The 24,696-nt window shown below is 43.9% G+C and overlaps 1 protein-coding gene across 5 annotated transcripts in view; it reads right to left on the bottom strand.

Annotated features, from left to right (window-relative positions):
- The window catches only part of TMEM131L (transmembrane 131 like), an 82,348-nt gene extending 57,987 nt beyond the window's left edge, over positions 1-24,361 (bottom strand). For all 5 annotated transcript variants that reach the window (XR_007889543.1, XM_051620063.1, XM_051620065.1 and 2 more), the window contains exons 1-3: positions 24,230-24,361; positions 23,824-23,894; positions 16,381-16,424 (exon numbers count right to left, since the gene is read on the bottom strand). Coding sequence is in view for 4 of the 5 variants with exons in the window: in XM_051620063.1 (XP_051476023.1) it covers positions 16,381-16,424; positions 23,824-23,894; positions 24,230-24,353 (239 nt within the window). In the remaining variant the exon portion in view is untranslated. The remainder of the gene's footprint in view (positions 1-16,380; positions 16,425-23,823; positions 23,895-24,229) is intronic.
- Positions 24,362-24,696: the final 335 nt, after the last annotated feature.

Here is a 24,696-nt window from a genome sequence, read left to right as displayed (position 1 = left end):
ACCACTCTGTTAAATTCCTCTCAAAAACTTAGATACATGCACTTTTTTTCAAAATCCTTTTATCAAACATTTGCTTGAGTAACATATCAAGACCAGCTTTCTCAGTGCTATGTTTCAGTTTTATACGGAGACGAACTATTGCTGCTATTGATTGCCAACCTTATTAAAAACTTAATTCTCTTCTGTAACAGATGAAACTTCATACAAGATTTCTGAAACATGTGCAAGCAATGCAGAATTTAAACTACAGATGCTAGCTTTCTAAGAATACCTAATTTTTCCTGTTATTGAATAGCATTTTCACAAGCCGTATTTATATGACTGAGAAAATACGATGCAAAGAGAAATATAAAGACAAGGATCAGGGCTACACTTTTCTTAAAGGTACTTCGAGCATGGTGCCACAGGGTGCATTTTTATCTTCATCTATACACTTCAACAGTCCAATCATATATACCTACTCTGAAAGTCAAGTTTTTCTTCTCCAACTCCCCATACAAAATTCCAGTTATACTTTCAAGTACAAGCCCTCCCGCAAGCAAAATAAGATCAGGGGAATCATCCACAGCAACAGAGCACTCCCACTTTCTCATCTAAAGCCAGTAAACCCTTTAGATGGCAGGGCAACATGCAGACAGCCTGCTGAATTCCCCTGGCTGCTCCTTTTGAAAATAGCAGCTTGCTGCACTCGCCTGTCTTGTGTCACTTGGCACTCCAAGTTGTGGTATGCAAAAGGAAAAGACAGCCCCATGATTTAGTGCTATTAATAAAAGGAAGCACTATCCCAGTGTATTTGTGACCTACTACTTAGTACTACCATGTATTTATACTTTCTTAGATTATCTCGTTAAAGAAAGCATAGATATGAAAAAATTTATACCAAAAAAAAAATCACTGGCAAAAATTCAAACATTCTGGCATTAACAGGATTAGTAGTTACAATGCTTATTGCAGAAATTACCAGGTCCTTACAAAACATCTGGGATCTGTTGAAGCCAATGCACAGCACATGCTCTGAGCCAATTCTTCTGACGTACAAAATGCTGCAACCTGCTATTAAACAAAGCAGAACCATATGAAACACACCATGTTTCACAGGTTTATTAACAAAATGTGTACCACCAAAAAAACCTCAGGTATGTTACGGTTGGCACATTAACCTCTGGAGCTCTGATTTCCAGCAAGGGGCATCTTGAGCCAACAAGTTCACATTCTTTTCCTTCAGGAGGATAGCTGGTAGAAGGAGGAAGAGGAGAAAAATGAGCTGAAAATAACAGAAGTCATCTTTTGTTTGTTTTGTATGGCTTAAAAAAAGTACTTGCAATCAAGCACTATATTAAGACTCCACCTCCTCTAGATTCTTGCATTTCCTCCTTTATTTCAAAGCTATGATGTTAAGTGGAGTTGACTGAGTTGAAATTTTCACCTGTGAAACTAAAGGCAAGGAATCAGTAACTCTCTTTGTTTTTTTAACAAGCCTCAAAGCAGAGACATGCTTCCACTGCAAGAAAATAAGTGCTCTGCTTCTGCATGCTCCATTCATTAATCTATTTGACACTATGTTTCTCCAGCTGCCCATGATAGGAGAAGATCCTTCTATGGGCCAAAGACGTCTCTGCAGCACAAAGACATGTTTAACCAAGCTCGGCCATACATATGTCTCTTGCCGCTCCCTCCTCTGCAAGATAGCAACCAAATAAACAGGTCCTGCAGGACAGGTGTGGAGCACTTTGCCCCTTCTTACAGGTGCATTCAAAAGTATGGACATGTGGCATCTAAGTGCATTCAACCTCTGAACAGACTTTGTCGTGTCACTCAACAGCAGTCCTTTACACTACAAAAAGCAGCAACAAGACGTGGCTTTTAGCAGTATGGCAAAAAAATTAGAGGTAATAAGGAAGCGAGGGGTGCTGTCCCAAACCAAGGTGAGCAGTAGGTAACACATGGATTTCCAGCTACCACAAGATCACATTTTGTTACCTCATCTTACCCTTCCACAGCCTGTAAAATTTCAGCAGACAGGAAAAATAACCAGAGGTGCATATCTTCAAACCAAGAGCCATTGTCCCAAGTGCAGTGCACCCCAGCAGGACCTAACCACTTCCAAGCCAGACCTCACAACAAAGCTATGACACGACATGAGGGAGCTTGCAGTTCTCCAAATCCCAAACGAGCTTCTTCAGTTTGGGAACAGAAGCAAAGGTCTTAATCTTATAATCCAGAATTGAATGCTCTTTATGGCTGTGCACTGCCCTCCCCTCCCTGCACAGCAAACATTTCAGTAATTATTCCAAGAACAAACCATCCACAAAAATGCAGCCCACCACTTCAGTGCCTAAAAAGCATTAACAATTGTATTTATTTACAAGGAGAAAAAAAATTCCAAGCAAGACTAAAAGCGTGGGGACTGGGGCAGGGGTGTGTGTTTGTTTTAAAGTGACTACTCACATCTGCGGGATAAACCACGTTATCCCAGCAACAGTGGGAACACTAACAAAGGCCAGAAATGCCCCCTTTTTAAAAGGCCAGTTTAAACGCTGCAGAAACTGGGTCAGGAACAGGCCATAGAAATACCTAAGCAGGCATCAGACACCTCCTGGGTTGTAGGCAGCAGGCTTGTGGAAAAGGCCTCGAATAAAAGACAGAACACAACACGCCAAGACAGAAATCAGACAATAGCTATTGAGAAAGGCAGTTAATAGCAACAAAGCGTGTAAAGCACGGGTCAAGGAGTCGGTCAAGTACAGGCCCTTCAACTCCCTACCCTCCTCCAGTTGCCAGCAATCCAGATTTAGACACAAACCAGTGATGCACATGGCACACACAGCACTAGCGGGCAGACACAAAAACTAAGCAGGAACATCAAATTCATAAAACGATAAGGAACTACAAAACTTTATTCTACAATATTACATGGCTGCTGACTTCCTGAGGGCAGTGCTGTGCTCCACGTTGTTCCAGTCTTGATTTAAAAAACAGTAATTACACAATTTATGCTTACATATGGTTAGCATATACACAATCTCTGTGTTTGGGTCTCTACTGTTTATATGCTTATTTACGTATTTGCTGTGGAGACCTTAATTTTAAAATGCCAACCTGCAACTTCAGTCAACAGGACAACGTAATTCAGCATAACAAAAAAAATTAATATGGGCAAACTGTAAGTGGTGACCTTCAACATCACTAGTGAGGTCTGGCTTGCTGACAGCTTTGTACCCTGTGTAATAGCTGACATTAAATGAGTGTGTGGCAGGACAGTTGCAGGCTTCTGCCAGCTGGAGTGGGGAGACTTGATTCTGTTTTACCCAGACTCTTAAGACCATTTTACATCAGCAGAGGTGGTGGTTATACAAGTTTCAAGAAGTTATGAATCAGTCACTCCCTCCTTTCATTTCACTTCCCCTTTGCTATTGTGTACCTTTCCTTTCATCATTAGATTGCAATCTGCTGTTGTCCCTTATCAGTGTTGTCTATCACTAGAAAGAAGCCCTACCTCCCTTCCTACCAGTATCTTTGTTTACTTTGCACTTTTTTTAGAGGCTTTTTTTTTTCCCCCTCCACAATCTTTAGTAAGTTTTTTCCTCTTGTTACCACCTCTCTGGCAATTACACCCCATATTTCCCCTCCTACCCAAGTCTAGCCCAGACAGGTTCAGCATCGCATCTGAGCAGTTTCCGGCACCATGTTAGACAAGATGTCTCACCAGAATCGTATGTGACTCGCTGGCTGCCCAGCCGCTCTCTCCCCAGCCAGGCAACCGTGGATGGCAGTGTCCTGTTTTTGGTGGGGTTTTGCATTAATCAACATGCTGCTCTGAGCTTCAGTAAGAGCTGGCAGGCTGAAGATGAGTGCCCTAGGCACTGAAGCAGAGAGGGGGCATACGAAGCAGCTCTCCTAGGGATGCAACCACTCACAAAGAAAGGTCTGGGTGGCTGCACCAGTGTCCTTTGCTGAAGCAGCAGAAAGTCCTGTGGTACCCAAGGTGCACACTGCCAGCCACGGCTTCTGCCCCACAATGACACAGATCAAGGCCAGGCATCTGAAGTCTCTGAACACGTACAAAAACTTGAGCAGAGACCGCAGGCCCGGCTCACTGTGCAAGTCAGAAATGCTGGAGGGTTGAAAAAATTACTGCTGCTTCACCTGCTGCCTTGCCCTCTGCCACAAGGGAAAGCTGCAAGCAACAGGGGAAACCACAGAGGTAAGAGAGCTTGGGGTGGGGAACATGAGCTACTCCTTCACCCTGAGCTCCAAAATTAGGAAACCCGTCATTCCCTCTCCATCTGCTGCTCCGGAGCGTGATTCAAAGCAGCTAAATTATATTCCTTGACTGTCCCCTGGTGAAACCTCTTTCTCTTGCTGCAGTAGAAGCTGGAGGTGATCAGTCTTCCAACATCTAAAGATCTGTCCTGAAATTGCTCCTCCACCACCACCCACGTGCCCAGGGAGGAAGCTTCCCCACAGATGAGACCACATACGGGTGGCTGGAGATGGATGCTGCCTTCCACTGAGGGCCAGCTCCAAGTCCTGAGGCGGGTAAATCTTGCCTGGCTGCTGTCCTTACAGCTCTCCCGTTGCTCTGAAATATTTTTTTTAGCCTGATCGGTGCAATCTGACCACTGCCATTGTCAGGCAAGATGTCTCTAGTTAGTGTCTATGTTGACCTCCTTTTAAGCAACAGATGGGCAACACACCAATGCTATGATGTTGCTGTAAGCACATGGGATACTGCACAATTCTCTAACTGCAGGGCAATAATACTGCAAAATAGTCTTACACTACTCATTTCCCCACTTAGTCACTACTTTGCTGCCACCTCCTTCTTCTTAGATGCATGGCCCCTCAGGCTCTGGCTCCCCACTAAAAAGCAGTACTGGGCTGCTGCTGCATCCACTGGGCTTGAAGCATCCTCTCCAGAGAGAGCTGTGCTGAGACAAGGGTCTGATGAGCCCAGAGGGAATGAAAATGGGAAAAAACAGCACTCAGTGCAACCTTGTGGTGTAGTTTGCTGCGAGACAAACACCACTTGGTACCCAGCCAGACAGTGGGCACATAATGAGGGGCAAGAAAATCTCCCGTCCTCTTCCCACATCCCACTGCCTCTCCACCCAGAGGTTTAATATCAAGACACTGGTGTAACCATTATGCTGGGCAGTAGTTGTTAATAGTGATAATATCACCGCTCCAAAAGGCTCAGGATTTGTGGCTAGTGCACAGCACAGGAGCCAACCTGCTACTGCATTATTTCAGCCAGGCACTGGTGCCTGATGCCCAGAGAGTACCAAAACCACAGGTATTGAGCCCTGTGGGTAATGACAGCCACTTGCCAATAACTTTGGTAGAGTCCTAAGGTAAAAACACAAACCTTTTATATTTTAGACACTTCTGATAATCTGTGTTAGACTGTTCTAGTTTTCAAGTAGAGAGAACACAACTTCACAAAGTAATTTCTGCATTAACTCCCAAAATTTCAACCTGATCTTTCAGGATGAAATCTAGTATCTACAACTCTGAAATTTCATTCGATGTACATCTTCATACTCTGAGCAGTGCCTTAGTAGCAGCAATCACAAAAGGGTAATTACTTTAAATTTAAAATTTACAGCCTTTATTTTCTACCAAACATAACCAACTTCTTTTTTTTAATGACTGACTGCAATTTAGCAAAGAAAATAAAACTAACGTATTGTCAAATAATTCAGTAAAATTCAACTGGTTTTGCTTTTTTATCCTACAACTCTCTCAGGATTCAGCTCTGTCATGCAACAACTGTGAACACTACAATATACGTGAAGATGTGTACCCACGGACCCCATCTGGTTGTAAAACACCCAGCCTGCAACAGACGAGTAATTAACAGCTTTTACATATTCCCACCAAGAAAAGCCTTGAGAACATGGTGCACTTTGCTCTGGCGCTCTGACACATAGCATCGAGGAGGTCAGAGCGCCTTAAAAAACAGCACATGCGCATTTCCAATTGCTTGTGGAAATGGGACCTCTCATGCAAGTGCATTACGGTGATGGAGTTAAAAGGCAGCACAATATTCAGGAACCTCAAGACCTTGGAAACCATACAAAGGATCCTCCTCGCAAGTAATACGAAAACAAGCATGCATCTGTTTTTTCTCTCTCCAGTGCTAAACACATCACACTGAGAATGCTGGCTCAGAGTCAAAGAAGTCTCCAAAGTCCGTCTTCGTTCCAAATGTATTCCCAATGGCAGCAAAACAGACTGCTCTGACAAATGTGGACTCATGTCCTACATGCCAGGAGATGCCATTCAAGCACATACACATGTATTCATACGGCCCGATTTCAGTTTGATACATGACTGCTGAAACCATTTCTGTCCTCACTGATAAGAAAAAAATACCTACAGCTGAAGGGCTGCAAAGAGTTGCCTGATGCCACCTGATGCCCATGGAGGAACTCTTTAGACGTGCTCACAGGAGAACGAGCACCAGCAGGAAACTAGGTGGCCTTTTTTGTTTGGCTTAATTTTTTTTAACCAGAAATCACAGAAATAAATGAAGAAGCTCCACAGGAAAGGTCAAGACCTCATTATGCCGACAAACTTAAGAAACATTAAGTATTAACGTTTGGATCCACTGCTTGCCAAACACTGTTAGGTCTGTAAGTGTGCAGAAACTGATGGCAGCACTTGCAGTGGCTCAAAGTCCATCTCTAGAACTTCTGTGAGTCTGTAACAATCTGATTTTGGTTCCTCTCTCCAAGATCTGCAAAAGCTTTTCAAGCATGTAACCATCACACAAGTAACTAGGAGAAACCCTCCAGTAAATCAGCAGGTGAGACAGGGCTCTAAGAACATGACAGCACTCAGGGGGCACAGAGAAGAACCAAGAATGGTAAAATGAGAGATTACTAACTTCCCACTAAATCAGGTATCAGCATTCACACATGACTTAAAAAAGCTGGGAAATTCCCACTCAGAACATAAATATATATGTGCTACCAACAAGGCAGACAGTAGCAGAAACTAAGATAAGCAGATTACAAACCGGTCATTTATCTCTTTATCTACTTTGTAAATCTGAGACTGCCTATTTAATTCAAAGATAACTTTTTTTTTCTTGAGACAGAGATGCAGAGTTACATGACAATGGAATTATGCTTTAGTCCCTCAAAGAAGACAACCAGGTCACAGAGAGAAAGATTAAAACGATTAACACTAATTTTAAAAAGTGGAAAGCAATATATAATGGTTTATATATGCAAAAGGTATATCAGAACAATTTTGACTTAAGGTCTCTTTATCTCACTCATATATATTACTCAGGTTTCTGGAAGTCCCAGGCATTTGGAAGTGTGTCAAATTATCATCATATTGATACACAAGCATCTCCAAAGGCCAGACCAGTTTCAAATATTCAGACTGCAAAGGAACTGAGGTCTTCTATAATGCAAGCTCAGCTATGTTACTGCATCACCATCTCATCATCCAAAAGAACAGTTTACAGGCTTAAGGAAAACTGAGTTTTCTGCACTTCTTACGTTTCCTTAAGGGGCATGTTCTTGTGAACAAACATTTTAACAAAACTTTTTCTTGCTCAGAAAACCCAGCTTCTAAATGAAACGCAACAAAACCATGAACCAGAAAAAACACAGCCCACACTTTAACAGCACTGAACATGATACTCTATCTTAACTTTCTCCTTTTTACTCCCAAGTTCTTATGGCTTCTTCACATGCCTTCACAAAGTTTTGAAGTAAAAGTTGGCTTTTATCAAGCAGTAACACAAAGCATTACTTTGCACTTCAAGTTTCCTAATCTTGACATCTGTGGAGTTCTGGTATCCAGGTGGGTAAGATGGTAAAAATCACTGACTACAGCTCACTAGGTCCTGCAACAGAATCTTGAAGCAGAGAAGAGGCTATGATGAGAAGTTCACCAAAAGCAGGAACAGAGGGATACTTCTCACTCTCCCCTTGGAAAATATTTTTCCCCCTCTCTTTCCTTTTCCTCATAATTTCTCATAATTCCTCATAATCCTTTTTTACAGTGATTGTTTTTGATTGAAGAATTCCTGTGTTTAAAATTTACATAAAGTCCAGTTGTTTGTTCTACAGAAAGCAAAGTCTGTTTTGTACACATAAAAAACACCAAGTTGTTCTTGTCTAATTATCTTTCCACTGCACTTTCTATAAGTTACCAAGACACACGTAATAATGCAGCTTTATTTGCACACCACTTTGGGGGCAGGAGGTGGAAAGGATGATAAGGTGACAATTAACACAGCCAGCTTTGCCCTCTATCTTCCTTATCTCGAGTGGCAGTCTGAATGTAACAGAATGGTGGACCCCTGAGAGGACAAGCAGACACCTAAATTATTCATACTGGCCACGTGTTTCTCCTAGGTGATTAGCTTATTTGATTAAAGCAAACTCTTCTACAAATACAGCAAATATTTGCAGTGAGTATTCAGAACTCTGCAAAAGAGTTAATATAGACTGTCATCACATTCAAGTACCATATTTGATACACTTTCCCTCTCCCTGAAGTGGACAGGATTATTTTGCCCTGATGAAAAAGGGAGTTGGTCATTCTGCAATAACCACCACAAAGAGAAAGTCTTCCCAAAGCAGCTACTGATTTATATGGATTAAAAAAATCACATTTAAGGCAATGTAACTAAGATACAGTTTTAAAACTTAGGCTTGAATGTATAACCAAGACTGAACTGAAAATGGTACAGATGAGCTATTTGCTTTGTTTTCCTGCTCATGTTTTTACTTATGTTAATATGGCAAATGCCAAAAATACTGAAAAGGCGTGTTCACCTCCTTGCCTTCAAGTCATGCACCCAGGGCCACTGCCAGGAGTGCACCTCTCTCAAAAGACATTTGCTAGTCAAAAAAACATGAGGCATTACAGGCAAGGTTTGGATCACCTTTGAGTCTCTACAAAGATGAGAGGCAGGCAAAAGCAGTACCTAGAATGCTTTATTGCATGGCATCAGATAGATTTCAGCTAACTATACTCGGCTTACACAAATCAAGCCAGCATGCTGGGATTGATGATTCTGAAGTGGACTGTCTGCAAATTCCTGAAAGTGAGCGAGCTGTTGGTTTGGTGGGGTTTTTTTCTATTTTTCACAATTTGCCAATCTGCAATAGCAGTAAAACTATGAAGCTAGATGCTTATATGGTACCAATTTTCAGATTGCTGACAGTGGTCTACTGTTCCAGATTTCTATAATTCAACTGTGTAAAATTAAAATTACTGCAAATTAAGCAATCTTAAGGTCAACTAAGAAGCAGCTATTAGGGAAGTGAAAATAATTTATTAATAATAAATTTTTAGATATAAAGCTAAATCTTTTGTGGCCCACTGCCCATTACCCAGAAGGATTAGCCTGAGATTAACACACATCTGAAATTCATTATTAGTGTATTAAAATGGAAAATGTAAGAAGAGAGCTCCTATTCTGAACTACTTGTATTAAAGCAGCAGCATGTATGGGCTAAGGGTACACTAAATTTGCAATGACTAGGACAAGGACAAACACACCACAGCTGTTTGCTTTTGCTTTTCCTTTTATTTTTTTTCCTCTTCTCTCAACATACAAAATGTGTCCTAACATCCCCTTTTTCAAAACAAGGCAGGTGAAGTTTAACAAGCAAAATGCAATGTTCCAGAGCAGACTTGCAGAGTGCTTGCAGCATGCAGCTGCTTGGGATTGAGATCTGACCCCATGTATTTGCCGAATGACTATTCAACAGTTTATGCAACTACGAGATCCATCCCTGCTCCTGCAGTTTTGCAGCCAGTACTGAAACAAACACAGACTGGGAAATAAGGCACCGTGCATGCCCTGATCCCACCTGCTCAGATCAGGATCATCCTAATGCTGAAGATAATGCATGATGGGTGGACTCTGTCCCAAAGTACATACAGTGCAAGGTTTCACCACAAGCCTGAAAAAAAATTAAAACCATGCACAGCAAGTGATATGTGTGTGTGTGTGCACACTTGCCTTCAATTTTTCACAGTGGTAGGCTGCGTGATTCACCATGCCATCCACCCAAAACCCACCAGCTGCCTCCAAGGCTACCATCACACCAACACAAACATTTCACCCTTCTCCTACCCAACGGCCACTGTTTTGATAAGGCATTACTCTCAACATAAAATAAGATGCTTTCCCTCTCAGCCCCAGACTTTTTGGGACTAACCTGCTCATCTATCTAACAGCGAGCAGAGCAGTAGATTTGGATGAGCTCCTCGCCAGCTCCTCCTGCACTGCAGTAGATAAGGGAGGAGAGTCAGCCTTGGCATGAGTACCACCACACACCCCAACAGCAGGCAGAAGAAGAGAGGGGACAGAAGGACCAAGGAAACAGCAGGAAGATGCCACGAAGTCCAGACCAATGCCACACCAAGATATGGGCAGGTCTCCCTGGGAGGAAGCAACAGGGATGCTGCCATGCAGGTGAGTTGGCTGCCACACACTGCTCCGGTGTTGCGTCTGGCATCCATCCAGCACAGCTGGAGGAAGAGGCCAAGGGAGCGCTTTCCTGAACACTTTCAGCTGATGCCACCACAGAAAGAAACAGGGAAACCAAACAGAGAATGATCACAGGTAAATATTAACCTTGCAAAAATAAAACAAAGATGCTTTTAATCCACAGGAGTTTTCTAATGTAACTTGTAGGGCTGCACATGGCAGGGCACAGCACCAGAGCAAGAGAGAGGGCAGGACAGCCTCTTTTGCAGCATAGAAACTACAATTGTTTCAGGCACAGCCTGGAAGGAAACTAAAAAGAAAGAAGACATGCCATAAAAAGGTACTCAAGATACCTGCAGAAGGGACAAAAAGCCCAAAAGGTGGGAAAAGAAAATGAAGAAATTAACAGAAGAGAGCCAGAGGATACCCAAACAAAAAGCACAGTCTATTTATCTGTTTAAAACAGGTCATTACATGTGAGAAAGTTTACTCCAGTAGCACATATCCAGAAATACAGCCTCTTCACATACTGCCTGTGCAAACAATCACCTCACAGCCCCAGCTGGGAGGAGACCGTCACTCCCTGCTATTTTTACCAACACTTTACTGGGGTAAAGACAGCCTGTGTGGCTTTTCAGCACAGCATGAGCCACATGGAAGAACAAGTGCCAATTCTCAGTTACAAAACCAAGACTGTCTTCACTTCTCAAACTGTCACCCATGGATGACAAAGTCCATTTTAGGTTAGCGTACAAGCAGACACTCATATCATAGTCACTGATCTGACCATGGGCACCTTCCAGCCCAAGACAGCTCACAACAGCAAGGGAAATATATACTGTGGAGAATGGCCCATCTACATATACATACCAGCAGGGCTTTTTCAGTGCAAGCAGACAAGATTTTGATGATAAGTGGCACTGCAACAGCACATCAAGGAGTAATTAAATCTGGCCATGTATCACTTTTTAAATATTTTAATAATTTTAATATCACTTTTTAAATATTTTGGTTACAGTCAATTAGGACTTACACTGAGGACTGAAGTTTGACAGCTCCTTCCAAAAGGCAGCAGAACTGCCTGATTTGCTGTTAACTCTAGGTCCTAGAAAGCGACAGTGTTAGCTCTGTAGTCTGGTATGAAACTCAGTAGAGCTGGCCTAGGCCACTGCTCTCATTTCAGAAATGTCTGAAAGCAACTAAGAAACAAATAAATAAATGGAGACTTGATTTGTGCTGTCACACAGCACTGGCATGCAACATCTCAGGAAGAAAATAAAACAAGTTTTTAACTTCCTGGATCAATATTTTGGAAGAAGCAAACCACGTTGAGGTACAGGTGTCTGTTACAGCATTTCATACAAAGTTCAGAGAGGCAAAGTTCATCAGTGAATGAATCACAACACATAAAGCAGATAAAAGATTAAAGCAGCAAGAGTTCAGCCTGCCACCCTGGCTGTGCCTGGCAGAAGTGTAAGGAAGAAGAGAAAGAGCAATGCTGGTAGTTCCTTCCCTCTATTTCTTCATCTCTAAGAGATCCCAAAACTCTGCTGACCTTCTAGCAGTTTTCTCAGTAAGCTTTTTTATATTCTAGCTTCACATTATCCTCTGTGTTCCCTGCATACTTTTCCTTTGGGATTTTCACCCAAGCATAAGAGGTAGGTGTGTGCATCTCATTTCCCCTCCTTTACTTCTAAGGATTAAAAAACATAAATCTCATTTCTTTAGGCACCTAGTAAAACTTAAAATTAGTAGTCCCTCAGTGATTGGTGAAATTGTAAGCAGGATACAACAGCAGTGACTTATCAATTAAAAACAAAAGTTAACCAACATCAAAGCACTTTTTGATGCAACCCAGTAAAAATACCCATTCTGTGCTCACTGTAGAAATGTGTTACTTTATTCGAGTGCACTAAGGGTGACTAAAAAGATTTTCTTAAAAAAAATGCAGCTTTTTTATTTTTTAATACACAGAGACATTTCTGCTTCTTTTGTAAAAAAAGCAAAACTATTAAAAACTTAATGAAAGCAACTTTTGCTATTACAAGTTAGGACCAAGCATAAACCCCAGGAAAGTTTTCATTATATTTTTCAAATACTTTTTTGAGGTTAAATTAAATGACAATCTAAACTATTAGTGGTACTTGATGCAACTTTGGTTGAAAATACTGTTTCAGGGTAGTTCGCCTTTGAAACAGTTCAAGCACTCACTGACAGTCTTAAAACTCTTTGTCAGCTTTTCATTTTGAAACACTTTCTCAACGAATACTCAGTTTCAATAAAGATGTTTAAAAAATAAACACAACATAAAACAATGTGGTTTTTTAATATTCAAACATTTATTCTGGCACAAAACCAATTTTTATTCTTTTCAGTATGAAAAAGCAGAAGGGAAAAAAAAAAAATCAACCCTGCTGATCCTAACCTATTTTCCTGGCCTAACCACCATCCAAGCTGATTATCTGGTACACAAGGGTACCACCAGTTCCACGCCATTGCTTTCCAAGAACTGGACTGTCAGAAATTATGTAACTAAGACCACAGGCTTCTTTGAAGGATGAGTCATCTCTGAAGCATCCTAACAGTCCATCCACAAAGCCAGACGGAACCTGTGCCTCTTGACTGGAGATGAGATGAAGTTGTGGCCAGTGAGAAATTGCCACATACAACCTTGTAACACAAAGCAGGCTCATTCTCTCCAGCCACTCTGGAGTCTTCCTGAAACAGATGTTATAACTACACCTCTTAAGTACACACTAAACCCCCAAGTAATTTTGCAGTCTGTACACTTTAACTGCTTTGTTGTCTCTCAGACAACTACTAAGCTGCTCCCTTGCTACCTTTACCTTTCAATTTCTCTTCTACATCTGGAGCACTCTCAGAGACACAGCAAAAATCACAGGATTAGAAGTAAATCCCACTTGGCAATCAGGAGAGGTCAAAGTGCCAGGCACCAGCTGTCATTCCCAGAGCTGCACTATCACTCTAGCAGGGACCCACTGGGAGCTGATACCATCTACTGCCCCAAGCAGCTCCAGTCCACAGGGTCAAATGCTCTCCTAGTGATCAAAGGCAAAGGTTCAGTGGAAATGCTTGAGTGAGCTAACTGCATCACACATAAATTATGCTAACAGCTGATACCTATCTACTCAGAGCAAAATATGCCCTAACTCTCACAGGTAAAGGCTGGAAAATGTCTTCTTACTTGTTAATTACATACAATACTCTTGGTATCATATGGCCTTCCTTTCTTATGGATTACTAATGTACGCAACATAATACAAGCACACGCTCCACATCTTGAGTACAGCAGTTTACTCTGGTCCATATGTTCTTTAACGTGTCAGCTGAGAAAATGGATCCTCTAAGGCCTTCTCCAGAAGTCCTCAAAACCAAGGATTAAGAATGTCATACATACAATTATTTTTTTTTTGTTCTTTTGGTAGTTCTTGAAGTGGAAAGCGAAAAAAAATGTATAGCACCACTTATGCACATCCTACCAGCACTGTCCCCTTTATCTGTGCTCGACTTCAACATTTGACTCAATTCTGCTGCTTTAGCGAAAGAGTAATGAAAAAGCAAGCACCTAAATCTTAAAAATTTGCTACATCCCACCATCCTTGTGCATTTGACACAAAACCATCAAACCAAGAAGCTCACCCCAATGGAAGATCCTGTGATGCACGTGCACAGGAAGTCACTTCACAGACTGTTAATACCTTTTTTTTTTTTTAAAGTAGGTTAGCAAGATCCCAAAAGAGCCCATTAACCTAGAATTAAAAACTGAATAAAACAATGTTTTGGGAAGACACCGTATCCTTTATGCCTCAAAATGATGAACTCTCTCTACTTCCTTCAGCTCTGGGGAAAATTTTGAATTCTCTATAAAACTCCTGTTCATACCACTGCTTTAAGGTGCTTTGCTTCTAGGGGCTTCATATCAAGTTTCAGTAGCTTTAGTTTAAGGGCACACTGGCACACAATGAGATTGAGACATTGCAAGCTCTCAGGTTTTGCTGCTACAGGAAAAGGAAATCCCCATGATTTCACCATATAGTAAAATAAGCCAAGGCAATGAAAGTTAGTATGGAAAGAAACTAACAAATTCTAGTCTCTCTCACACACCTTTGTTAGATCCTCTTCATAAAGTCTACATTATAACATTCCTTCAGAATACAGAGCACACAGATCGGTGTTTACATATGGTAGTAAACCAAAACAGTTTAAAAGATGCACACAAAGCAGCATCTGTTTAGGCAAGTTTCCTGAAGCATTTCAGTATGACAATAGAAGGATGTTTCCATCCATGCAAGTGAAGCTTATAAACTATACTTTCAGAAAACAAGCTCATTTTTGGAAATGAGTAATTACCAGAAAAATCTTCAATGACTTGAATGAAGAAAAAAAAAAAAAAGCCAAAACACTTTTTCCTATTTCCTATCCAAGTCTAAAGAACTACAATTTTTTCAATAATACTATTATTTCCATAGTAGCCAGCTACACCATACACCTCCAGAGAAAAATAAGCAGGTGAAGATTTTATTTCTCTAAACAGTATCTCTCTGCCTACTAACAAATATCTCAGAAACCACCTTGAGACTGCTGTTTTCTGACAACTTCTCAATAAAGACAGCATGCTTAGGCATGCAGTGAAAAATTTGCATCAAAATCATAGTAGTCCCCAGCTGAAAAATCAGACTTCTGTATTTGTGCAGGGAAATTGCTGGCTTTCAATAGCTTACCCCTCTTTTCACAAGGTAAGGAAGAAAAAAAATCCCCTACACAGGTAGGAGTTGGGGAACACAGGTAAGCACAAACCAGTAGCATCAGCTATCAGAGGCAGCAGTAACTCTCCAATCCAGTTTCTAGACCATCTTTGTCATTTCCAAGGAGATGAGGCACAGGAGCCCTAACATGATGCTGGGATCAGACAAGAAGGCTCCCAATAGGGCAGGAAGATGGGGAAAAGCTGTGTGAAGAAGCACTGCAGTGCAGGACTGACCCATCATAACCATCCCCTTTGTCACCCTCAGGCCCTTCTGCCAGCTCACAGCAGGGCTTGTGTTTCATCAGATCCATTTGCTCTCAAACCCAAGCTAAGGGCAAAGACAGAAGATAAATGAGAAAAGCGTTTCTGGCTAACTGCAGCCATCAGAGCACAGTGGCATTACACGCGTTTAAGTCTTGTGATCTTTCTGGCTGGCATGGCACTGAAAGCTGTGCCCACATTAACACATACCAAAGGAAGGAAGTGTTTCACTGGTAGATGTCCAAGCATTTTACTCTGGACGCTCAGAGGAAACAAAATGTGTATTTTAAAAATAATCTGTAATACTATTTACCCAACCCTTCTAAATAGAGGAGGCCTAATATTAACAGAAACAGCGGGGTTGAGGCTACAATCTTAAAAGCTTTATTATTTATCTGATTTCAAGAAGTAAGGCAGGATATTTATTGTGCCGCAGCAAGACATGAATAAACCTTTGGCTTTAAATCTTCTCTACCTCCCTCCCCGCCTTGGTGCACATTAACACTCCAAAAAAAACTTACATTTGCAAATTTCGGAATGGAAAACTGTCCTCTTGCTTAAAAAAATAAATTTAAAAATACACAATAAAGCAGAATTACTAAACACAACTTTTTGTGTAAAAGCAATTAAAAGCAAACACAGCTTACAGATAGAATACAGAGAAAGAGATGCAACAGGGCATTTCAGTCTTGCACTGTTTTCTAGTTTTACTAATAAATTAACATTGAGAAAATTGTAAGCCACAAGTAATGAAAATGTATTTAACATACAGCAGAAAAAAGTAATTTTTAGTAGCCTGCCCAATTACATTTCAGTGTTTCCTAAAGCAAAAAACCAGCATGAGCTTCAATACTCCTGTTTTCATTTGGGTTTTGCTTACCTTTGCTCCTGTGGATGCTCTTCCACATCCTCCTCTGAATCAGCCTGACAAACAGAGAAAATACTACGTAAGAATCTCAGAATTTTAGCAGAGTGCACTGGACGTGTGTACCATTTTTAACCCCTCCAAAGATGAAAGCTCAGTTGGATTGCTTGCAAAAAACCTCAAATCTAAAATTCCCACAGCTTTTTTTTCCCATAGTCCTTTATAATTCAAGTAAGGTGGATTCTGGCCATCCCATTTGAGGTTTCAGCGCATTTTGCCAAGATAAATGGTGGCTTAACACGGCCACTCCATTATTGTTTTCAAAATGTTGACTGACCCACAGTCAGACTCACAACCCCCTTTTTACAAATATATCCATACAAAATTCTGCTCACACATACAATTTCAACCTAAAACCATCAACTGTCCTCAAACTATAGGAAGACTATTTCCTCCACCTTCAGATTATCTGTCCCATCAGAAAATTTCATAGCTAGTACCTAAGGAAATAGGATGCAGAATGCCTTGAAATTCAGATCATGTGGTAACGCCAAAGGCAAGGTACCACATTCCAAAAGGGATGGCAAGATCCCAAACCCAGACCATTATAAGTGACCAGCAGCACGTATAAAAATCGGAGAGCAAAGAAGCTTTAAACACAACAGCTTAGCTCAGTTGCTGGGCTAAGGTAATTTTCGAGACATGCAGTTAACTGAACTCTGCCAGCTTGCAGTTCACAACTAACCACTTTGAGCTGTCTACAGAAATGAACTCAAGCACTGGTTCAATGAGCTCCCTGCAGGAAATCCATTTAAAACAAGCAGGTAGCTGCTCTGAACCAGCCAAGATCTCCAGGAGAGTTTTACGTACAACTCAAAATAGAGCATTGTGCAGCCACACAACCCACACTGATGAAACCAGGGACAATTTTAGGGAGATTAACATTTTTCAGGAAGAGGTCACAGCTATCCTTGCCAGGAACAGCTGGTAAGTTTTCCTAGCTACTGCTTCGGCAGGTGATGGTTCCACAAGGCATGAGTTACAGACCTTAGCAATGAAAAGGTAGAAAGAAAAAAAAAAAAACAAACCACACACAAAAAATACCTTTAATAATTAAAAGAGCGCACCTTCCACTACCCCTCCTACACATTTCCCATGTGAGTGCATCATGGAACAGGCCCCAAGTTGCCAGCTTTCACTCTAGCTCCTACTTTCATTATTTACTGGAAATAAAAAATAAATTATAAAAAAAATCACCTGCACCAACACTGAATCTCTTTCTACAGGCTTCAGATGCTTAAGCAGACCAGGCAGCCCTACTCATCTACTGAATGGTACAGACAGCACGCTTTCTGAAGACCTCAGCCTCACGAAGGGGGAAAAAATTACAACCACACTAAGGCAGCAAATATGGCTAATATCAACAATTAACATTATTATAGATAAAATAATGATGTTATGGCTAATATTATTACAGGTCTTGCCAAAATGTATCTAAATGTAGATGTATCTAAAATTCAGTATTTTGCTACTAGCAGCTCATCCAACAGAAGCAGCACAGCCTTCACCACAGCATAACCAAATCTGTAACAGGACTGACAGGGAAATACAAATTAATTTGAGGACCTGACAATCTTCCTGTATGCCTGCCCTTGAAGGGAGGTTGAAGACACAATGATAATTGACCAGGTTCAGCAGCATATCACATGGTTCTTCAACACATACGTACCTACTGAGAGGTCTTAGCACCTGGCCCTCATGAAGACCTGGCATCTCCTCTACTGACTGAGCTAAGCCTTACTGTTGCACTTTACCAGTAGGGCACAATACAAACCCATCATCTGTTTTCCAGCTTCTCCAAGATCTTTTTGTACTGCCAGAACCTCAGTATGATACCAAGCAGATTTACAGGACTCCTCATCCACCTCCTTCACAAACAGCTTCTTTGCCACAACAGGCTGGCAAGCTATCCTCATTTTAAATGGCTTAATTCCTCCTTTAAATGGCTTAACGTTTGCCAGGCATCTGAAACCTGGGACTGTGTCACTGTACAGTGCTCACTGTTAACACTAGCTATCTTACCACTTCATAAAAATAAAACCTCACTCATGCAAGAAAAAATAAAATTAAAAATCGCACTTGATTCTGAGCATGCACACAGAGCTCCATGTCCAGCTTTCTATCTACTCTCCTCTGTATGCCACAGGCTACATGTATCCTAAACTGAGGATCTAAAAAAAAAAAAAAAAAAAAAAAAAAAAAAAAAGCTTTCTAGCTTTCTTAAAATACTATATTGCCAGTCAAGTACTATGGGGAATGGGAGGAAGGGAATTATTCCTGAAGCCAAAATGCAGGTCCCAGCCCAGCAGGAAAAAAAATCCCCTGATTCATCCTGAACACAGGCAGGTGCTTATCTTGTGCTAGAAAGCCCCTGAAAGCACCCCTCATGTCACACAAGTCCCAAGAGCCTGGGCTGACAGTTTCTGCATAATCTGCATGGCCAACCAGCCCCAAATCCTATCACTGTCATCCAGAAGCTCAGCTGGGAGGTTGGAGGAGTCTTTTAACAGCTCAAGGAGGAACACAATTCCCACCCCAAATCTGTCTTCGGCTTTCACACAAATTGTGTGCCTTCAGACAAACCCTGCTTTGAAGTAGATGACTCCATACATTCAACTTGTGCATGGCTGATGGGATGCACCTCTGCTAATGACACACTGCAGTGCCACGTATATTGGATACATAAGATCAAGGTCTTCATCAGCTTTCGAAACCAGCAGAACAATTAACCTTACTAACCCCTGAGCTGCACCAAAGAACAGGAACTGAAGATGAGTCACTACTACATAGGGGAAAAAAATAATTTAAAAAATATTTGTGAATCTTTAGAGCAGAAATCCGGGCAGCAGCTCTGTATTTGCCCAATGTCTGTAACAGACTAGTATACATTAAATAATATTACTTTTCTTTTTTTCCAAAATTCAAGCACCTGAAGCATTACCACAGTAATGTGAAATAAGCAGTCACTGTAATCTCCCAAGTATCTGCAACTAAATTGAAATGTGCATAAGGTGTTCCCCTAATGAAACATCTCACTCATCTCCTACATGCAACACACAGGAACAGTAGAAAATCCATCACATCAGATGTGGCACTGACACCAAAAAAAAGCATGGTATACATAGCCTTTGATGACTTACTGTCATTTTCAATTGTGATAACAAGACCTACAGCTTAGCCTTCATAATTTCTAAGTAGTTCCTCCCTCTAAACTGAAGGGGCTGAAAGGAAAGAGCTGAATGCCCTGCTCTGCAGGTACCCAACCCACCTGCCCTGCCTTCACAGTTCACCAAAGCCATTCCTGACAGACAGAAACACTCAACTATGATTCCCCAATACTTCTTATAAGTGGTGTCCACCAGGAACAACAAATGGCATTTGTGCTTCTCCTTTCATACACTCACAGTAATGGAGACAGCAGGCCTGAGAGCCTTCCTGTGTTTTTCCTTGGGCTCTTCCCTCTTCAGCAAAAAAAAAAAAAAAAAAATATTTTTATATATATATATAATAAATAACCACTTTCCAGCTTTGCACTGCATGCTTCACCATGGCTGTCTGTATCTGGAGCTTTTTCAGCCTTTAATGGTGAAGGGCTTGGTTGTCAGGTTCTACACAAAGAAGCCTTTCTCCCAAGCATTTCAGTTGAGGAAGTATTGACAAGTTACAAACAAACAAACAAACCCACAAAATCATAAAGTCTGAATAAAAACCACAACTGCTCTAATCAAGCCTCTCACACTTGAAATTTTCCATGTCAAACCCCACTGGTTCTCCAAGCATCTCCCAACCATCTGGGCAGGCAAGATTTTATATTTTTCGACATTGAAGACAAAATGATGGGAAGAAAACCAAAAATCCAGCTACCAACCCCAGGGACATCTGCTATGAAAAGGAGATCAAAGCGAGAAGGGGAGCAAGGTGGGAGCTCTGTGGCTACCCTGCACTTCACACCATCTTCAACAAGAAAGAGGAACTGGGCACAAGGGAATATAGATACCTCATCCGACCGGGAAACCCAGCTTGTCTCAAAGCAAAAAGGGAACCCAGGAAGAGACATTAAAGTGCCAGAGGAAGCTGCAGACCAGTAGAAGACTGTCAGCACGCTAGATACAGCTAGGTCTTCCTCAGCTCTGGTGCACAAGCCTACACACAGCCTCACTGACTGCAATGCTCCAGCACCCGTCAGGCTCAGCTGCAGAGCAGAGCAGCGGGTGAGCTCCAGAGGCTTCAGGGGAAGCAGAAATCAAAAGATCACAAGCACTGGGGGAGAACCAAGGGGAAAAAAAAAAAAAAAAAGCACAAATACCTTTAAGAGGGAAGCTGGGAGGGGGCATATGTTCACAAACAATGAAAGGGAAGCAAGAGGAAACAGAAGGTAGAACCGGGGTGGAGGCATGGGGGGCCCTGGGTGGCTGCACTCCAGCACACAAATTCATGCAGTTCACACAGAAAAAGCTATGCTTTGACAGGCCTAAAAAGCAACTACAAATATTAAAATGCTCTGTGGTCCCATTCTCCCTGCCCCGCCTGCCCCCACCCCCCTTAATGTCTTTATTTGGTATGTGCTCTTTGAACAAAAGCACACGTGGGCAACCTGACAGCTGAATGGGCTACCAGTCCAGCCAACTTTCACCCTCAAATTCTGCAGGCAGCAAGAAATTCTCAAAACTGCTCTGTCAGAGGCAGCTGATGATGCATGGAAAATAAGATAATAGTCCAAATCCACGACAGAAAGGAAAAAGCATCCATCAGATGGCATCGGTAATCCGCCAGAAACAGGTGAAAAGGCTGGGCAGACAGGGCAACCTAATCCATACCCCCGCTCAGAGCCTGTGACACACAGACAGGAGGGAGGTGCTTCAGGTGAGGAGCATACACAGTTCTTTCCTGGATTTTTCACCTCTGCATACAAAGTCCTTGCTCTCCTGTGCTGCACTCCCACCCACCCTCCTCCAAAATGGAACAGAAAGAACCAGATTGAGGAACCAGGGACACTTCCCATTCACAAAGTCTTCCCCGAGACTTATTTTTAAACATGTGAACAAAGCAAACCTTGGATATTCCCTATCAAACAACATTTATTATCCACCCAAAAGCAAGGAAGTTCTTCCTCTTACTAGACCCTCACTATCACATCACCACTGCTGCGGTACAGGAACATGGGGCAATAACCCTCTGTGAGGCTTTCAGTGAGAAAGCGTGTTCTTGCAAGGAAGACAACCTCCTCATAGCTTTAAGTCAAACAATTTTTTTACTGGAGCACGGAGATCAAGAAGCAATCAACCTCTTGCAAGTTTAAGCATTCATCAAACAAAGAAGGGCAGTCAAGATGTCAACAAATAGGGTGGTTTTCCAAATCTCCAGAGCTGATGCCGGTGTCTCCACTGACGTCCCTCACCAACTCAGAGTGGTCTCCCAGGAAGACTATGCCAGTATGCCTTCAGGACCTTGCAGATGCCACAGGGTATCACAGCAGGGTGGGTAACCCTTGGCTCCTTGGGTGCTCAGAGAAGAGCCACGACCAGCCACCACAGAGCAGTACTACTGCTACGCAGAAGTGGTGTTAGAAGGGTCGCTCGCCATACCCCTAAGGACAGAGGGAAGTCCCCTTTCCTCCTCCCACCAACAACTGGAAAAGGCAGTTTCAAATTCAGCCACAGGCCCCAAGCCTGAGAGGTGCTGCATAAAGCCCAAGCGCACAAGGGAACAAGGGCATTGGGGTTTGGCCTGGAACCAAGCTTTGCTCTTAAAACCTGTTTGAGGAACCCAGGCCCTTCAATTTCAGCTTGAGCAGTCACCAACATGTCAGACGCTGCTACGGTCCCCAAGCTCAGAAGGGAAAGCCATGCAAAACAGCCGCTGCACCACTAGGGCCCAAAGAGTGGTTCATCTGGCTTCCAACGTTTGCCTTTTATTTCAGCAAGCCTATCACGATTTTCACTTCTCACTCTGTCACAACTGAAATTAAAAGAGCTGTATTCTTTCATGCATACCTAATGCAGCAGCTGCAGAAGTGACAGAGGAGCAGCAGCCTCAGCTTTGCCTTTCACTGCTGCAAAGACTCAGCAGGACCATATGCTCCACCACACCAAGTTCAAGGGCCACTCATGCCGGGTTTTGCTTCAGCCATGTCGAGTTTTTTATGAGGATGCTCAAGAAAAAAGTGTTTTCCAAGAGGATTTAATCTCCACAGGAAGTAAACATCACGTCATCATCACTCAGTTGCAGCTTTGCAATGAGAAAAAACTATAAACATGTTACACAGTTCTACATCTAATGCATCTTAATGTCTTCAAGGTGAAGACTGCACAAGCAAAAGGCTGAGTTCCTTAAGCATCCCTGGGCACAGAGGCTCTGCACCCTCCCTTAGCTACTACTATCATGTCTGCAGCAAGCAAAATCTGAATAGCATAATATACAGAAATATGTTTAAGTGTTTGTATATACAATCGATAATACTTTTATAAGACCGCAACACAAAATGCTGGGCCCCGGTAAACAGCCTCAATTGTTAGCTACCTGAGGAGAGACATAACACTTTTCCCTGCATTAATAAGTATCAGCAGCTGAACACTAAACAGAGAATGATAAAACGGCTTCAGAGAAATAAATCTTTTTTTCCCCTCTCACATAAGATGATGTCCCTACGGACTTTTTCTTCCCATTTACGAGTCTGGTGCCTCGAAGTCTAGGAAGGCCCAGCTCAACATATGGCAGAGTCCATCAGGGCAAGTTAAATGACCGCCTCGAATGCCACAAACTCCAGGCCACCGCTTCGCACCCCCCTCCTCGCTCACCAGCCCCGGCCATCTATTTTACTGGCTGCTCTTCCCACACAGAATGTAACAAATCATGTTACCACTCAACAACGGCGGCTAAACAAAACAAAAAAAAAAGTGCTATGACGAGAGGAACGACATCATAAACGATGTGTCATTGGAGGGGGAAAAAATGGCTTCACCTGAGCAGGTCTAAGATATAAACAGATGCATATTCATTAGATGCACATCCAATATTTACCGTGCACAAATACACTGACTTTTAAGTGGGGGGGAGGGGTAAGGAAGAAAGAGAAAACGGGGAAAAAAAACACAAACAACAACAACGAAAAAATAAAAGTGGAAAATGACACTGTCGGTGGCAGCTTCGGTAGCGGCGAAGCGCGGGGAGGGGGAAGCGGCGGGGCCGGGGCTGCGGCGTGACAGCCGCCCAGGCCGCCCCCATCCCCAGCGCGGCGGCCCCGCACCGCCCCCCGGGCCCCACAGGCCGCCCCCCGGGCCCCACAGGCCGCCCCCCGGGCCCCACAGGCCGCCCCCCGGGCCCTCAGGGCTCCCGGTGGCCCCAGCCCCACCTCACCAACCCCCGGCCGCCACCCCCGGCCCCCCGGCGCCCCCTCACCTGGGCGGGCAGCAGAAGCTCCCCCTCCTCGGCCTGCCACAGCTCCACCACGCCGGGGATGGGCTCAATGGCTGCGGGGCAGAGAGAGAGAAACTGCGGATGGGACGAGCGCGCCCGCCAGGCGCGGGGAGCCCGCAGGCGGCGGCCCGGGGCGCCCCGCACCGGGACGGGCCCGCAGCGCCGCGCGGCCCGGCTGACACGGGGACGCGGCGGGTACCGCGGGGCACAGGGCCGGGAGGAAGGGGGAGGGATGCAAGCCGCGTCCCGGCTCCCTTTGTGTCCCCGGGCTGCCACCGCGGCAGCCGCCCCAGGGACGGCAACGGAGGAGGCGGCCCCCGCTCGCACGCCCGGCGCGGGCAGCGGCGGCACCCCCGCCCGCTCCCTCACCCTCCGCCAGCGCCCTCACCTTGCCCCTGCGCCTCCCCGGGCCGAAAGCAGGGCAGGAGGACGTGGAAGACGCCCAGCAGGAGGTTCATGGCCGCGGCCGCGCGGCAGTAGCCGCCGTGCTGCGGGTAGCGCAGCCCCGCCATGCCGAGCCGCGCCGTGCTGCGGCGGGGCGGGGGGCGGGGCCTCGCCAGCCCCGGGCCCCGCCCACCGCCACGCGGCCGCGCCCCGCCCCGCCGGCCGCGCCGCGCCGCGCACATGGCGCGGGGCCAGGCGGGAGGGCGCGGAGCCCCCGTCCCCGCGGGGAGCGGGGCTGCCCGGCCCGCACGGCGCCCCCCGCCCCCCCCCCGCCCCCAGCAGGACGGGGGGGGACGCGTTGGGGGAGAACGATGCAAGGCGGGTTTGTGCCCGCGTCTGTACAGCTGGCGCGTGGAGCGGGAGCTCTCTCCCTCCGCTTACCCCGGCGCTCCCCTGCTATTTTTAGAGGGG

The sequence above is a fragment of the Apus apus genome, chromosome 4, assembly GCF_020740795.1.
Source record: "Apus apus isolate bApuApu2 chromosome 4, bApuApu2.pri.cur, whole genome shotgun sequence".
Classification (NCBI taxonomy): domain Eukaryota; kingdom Metazoa; phylum Chordata; class Aves; order Apodiformes; family Apodidae; genus Apus; species Apus apus.
Note: the sequence above shows the minus strand (reverse complement) of the source record. Positions and strands in the feature narration are given on the sequence as shown.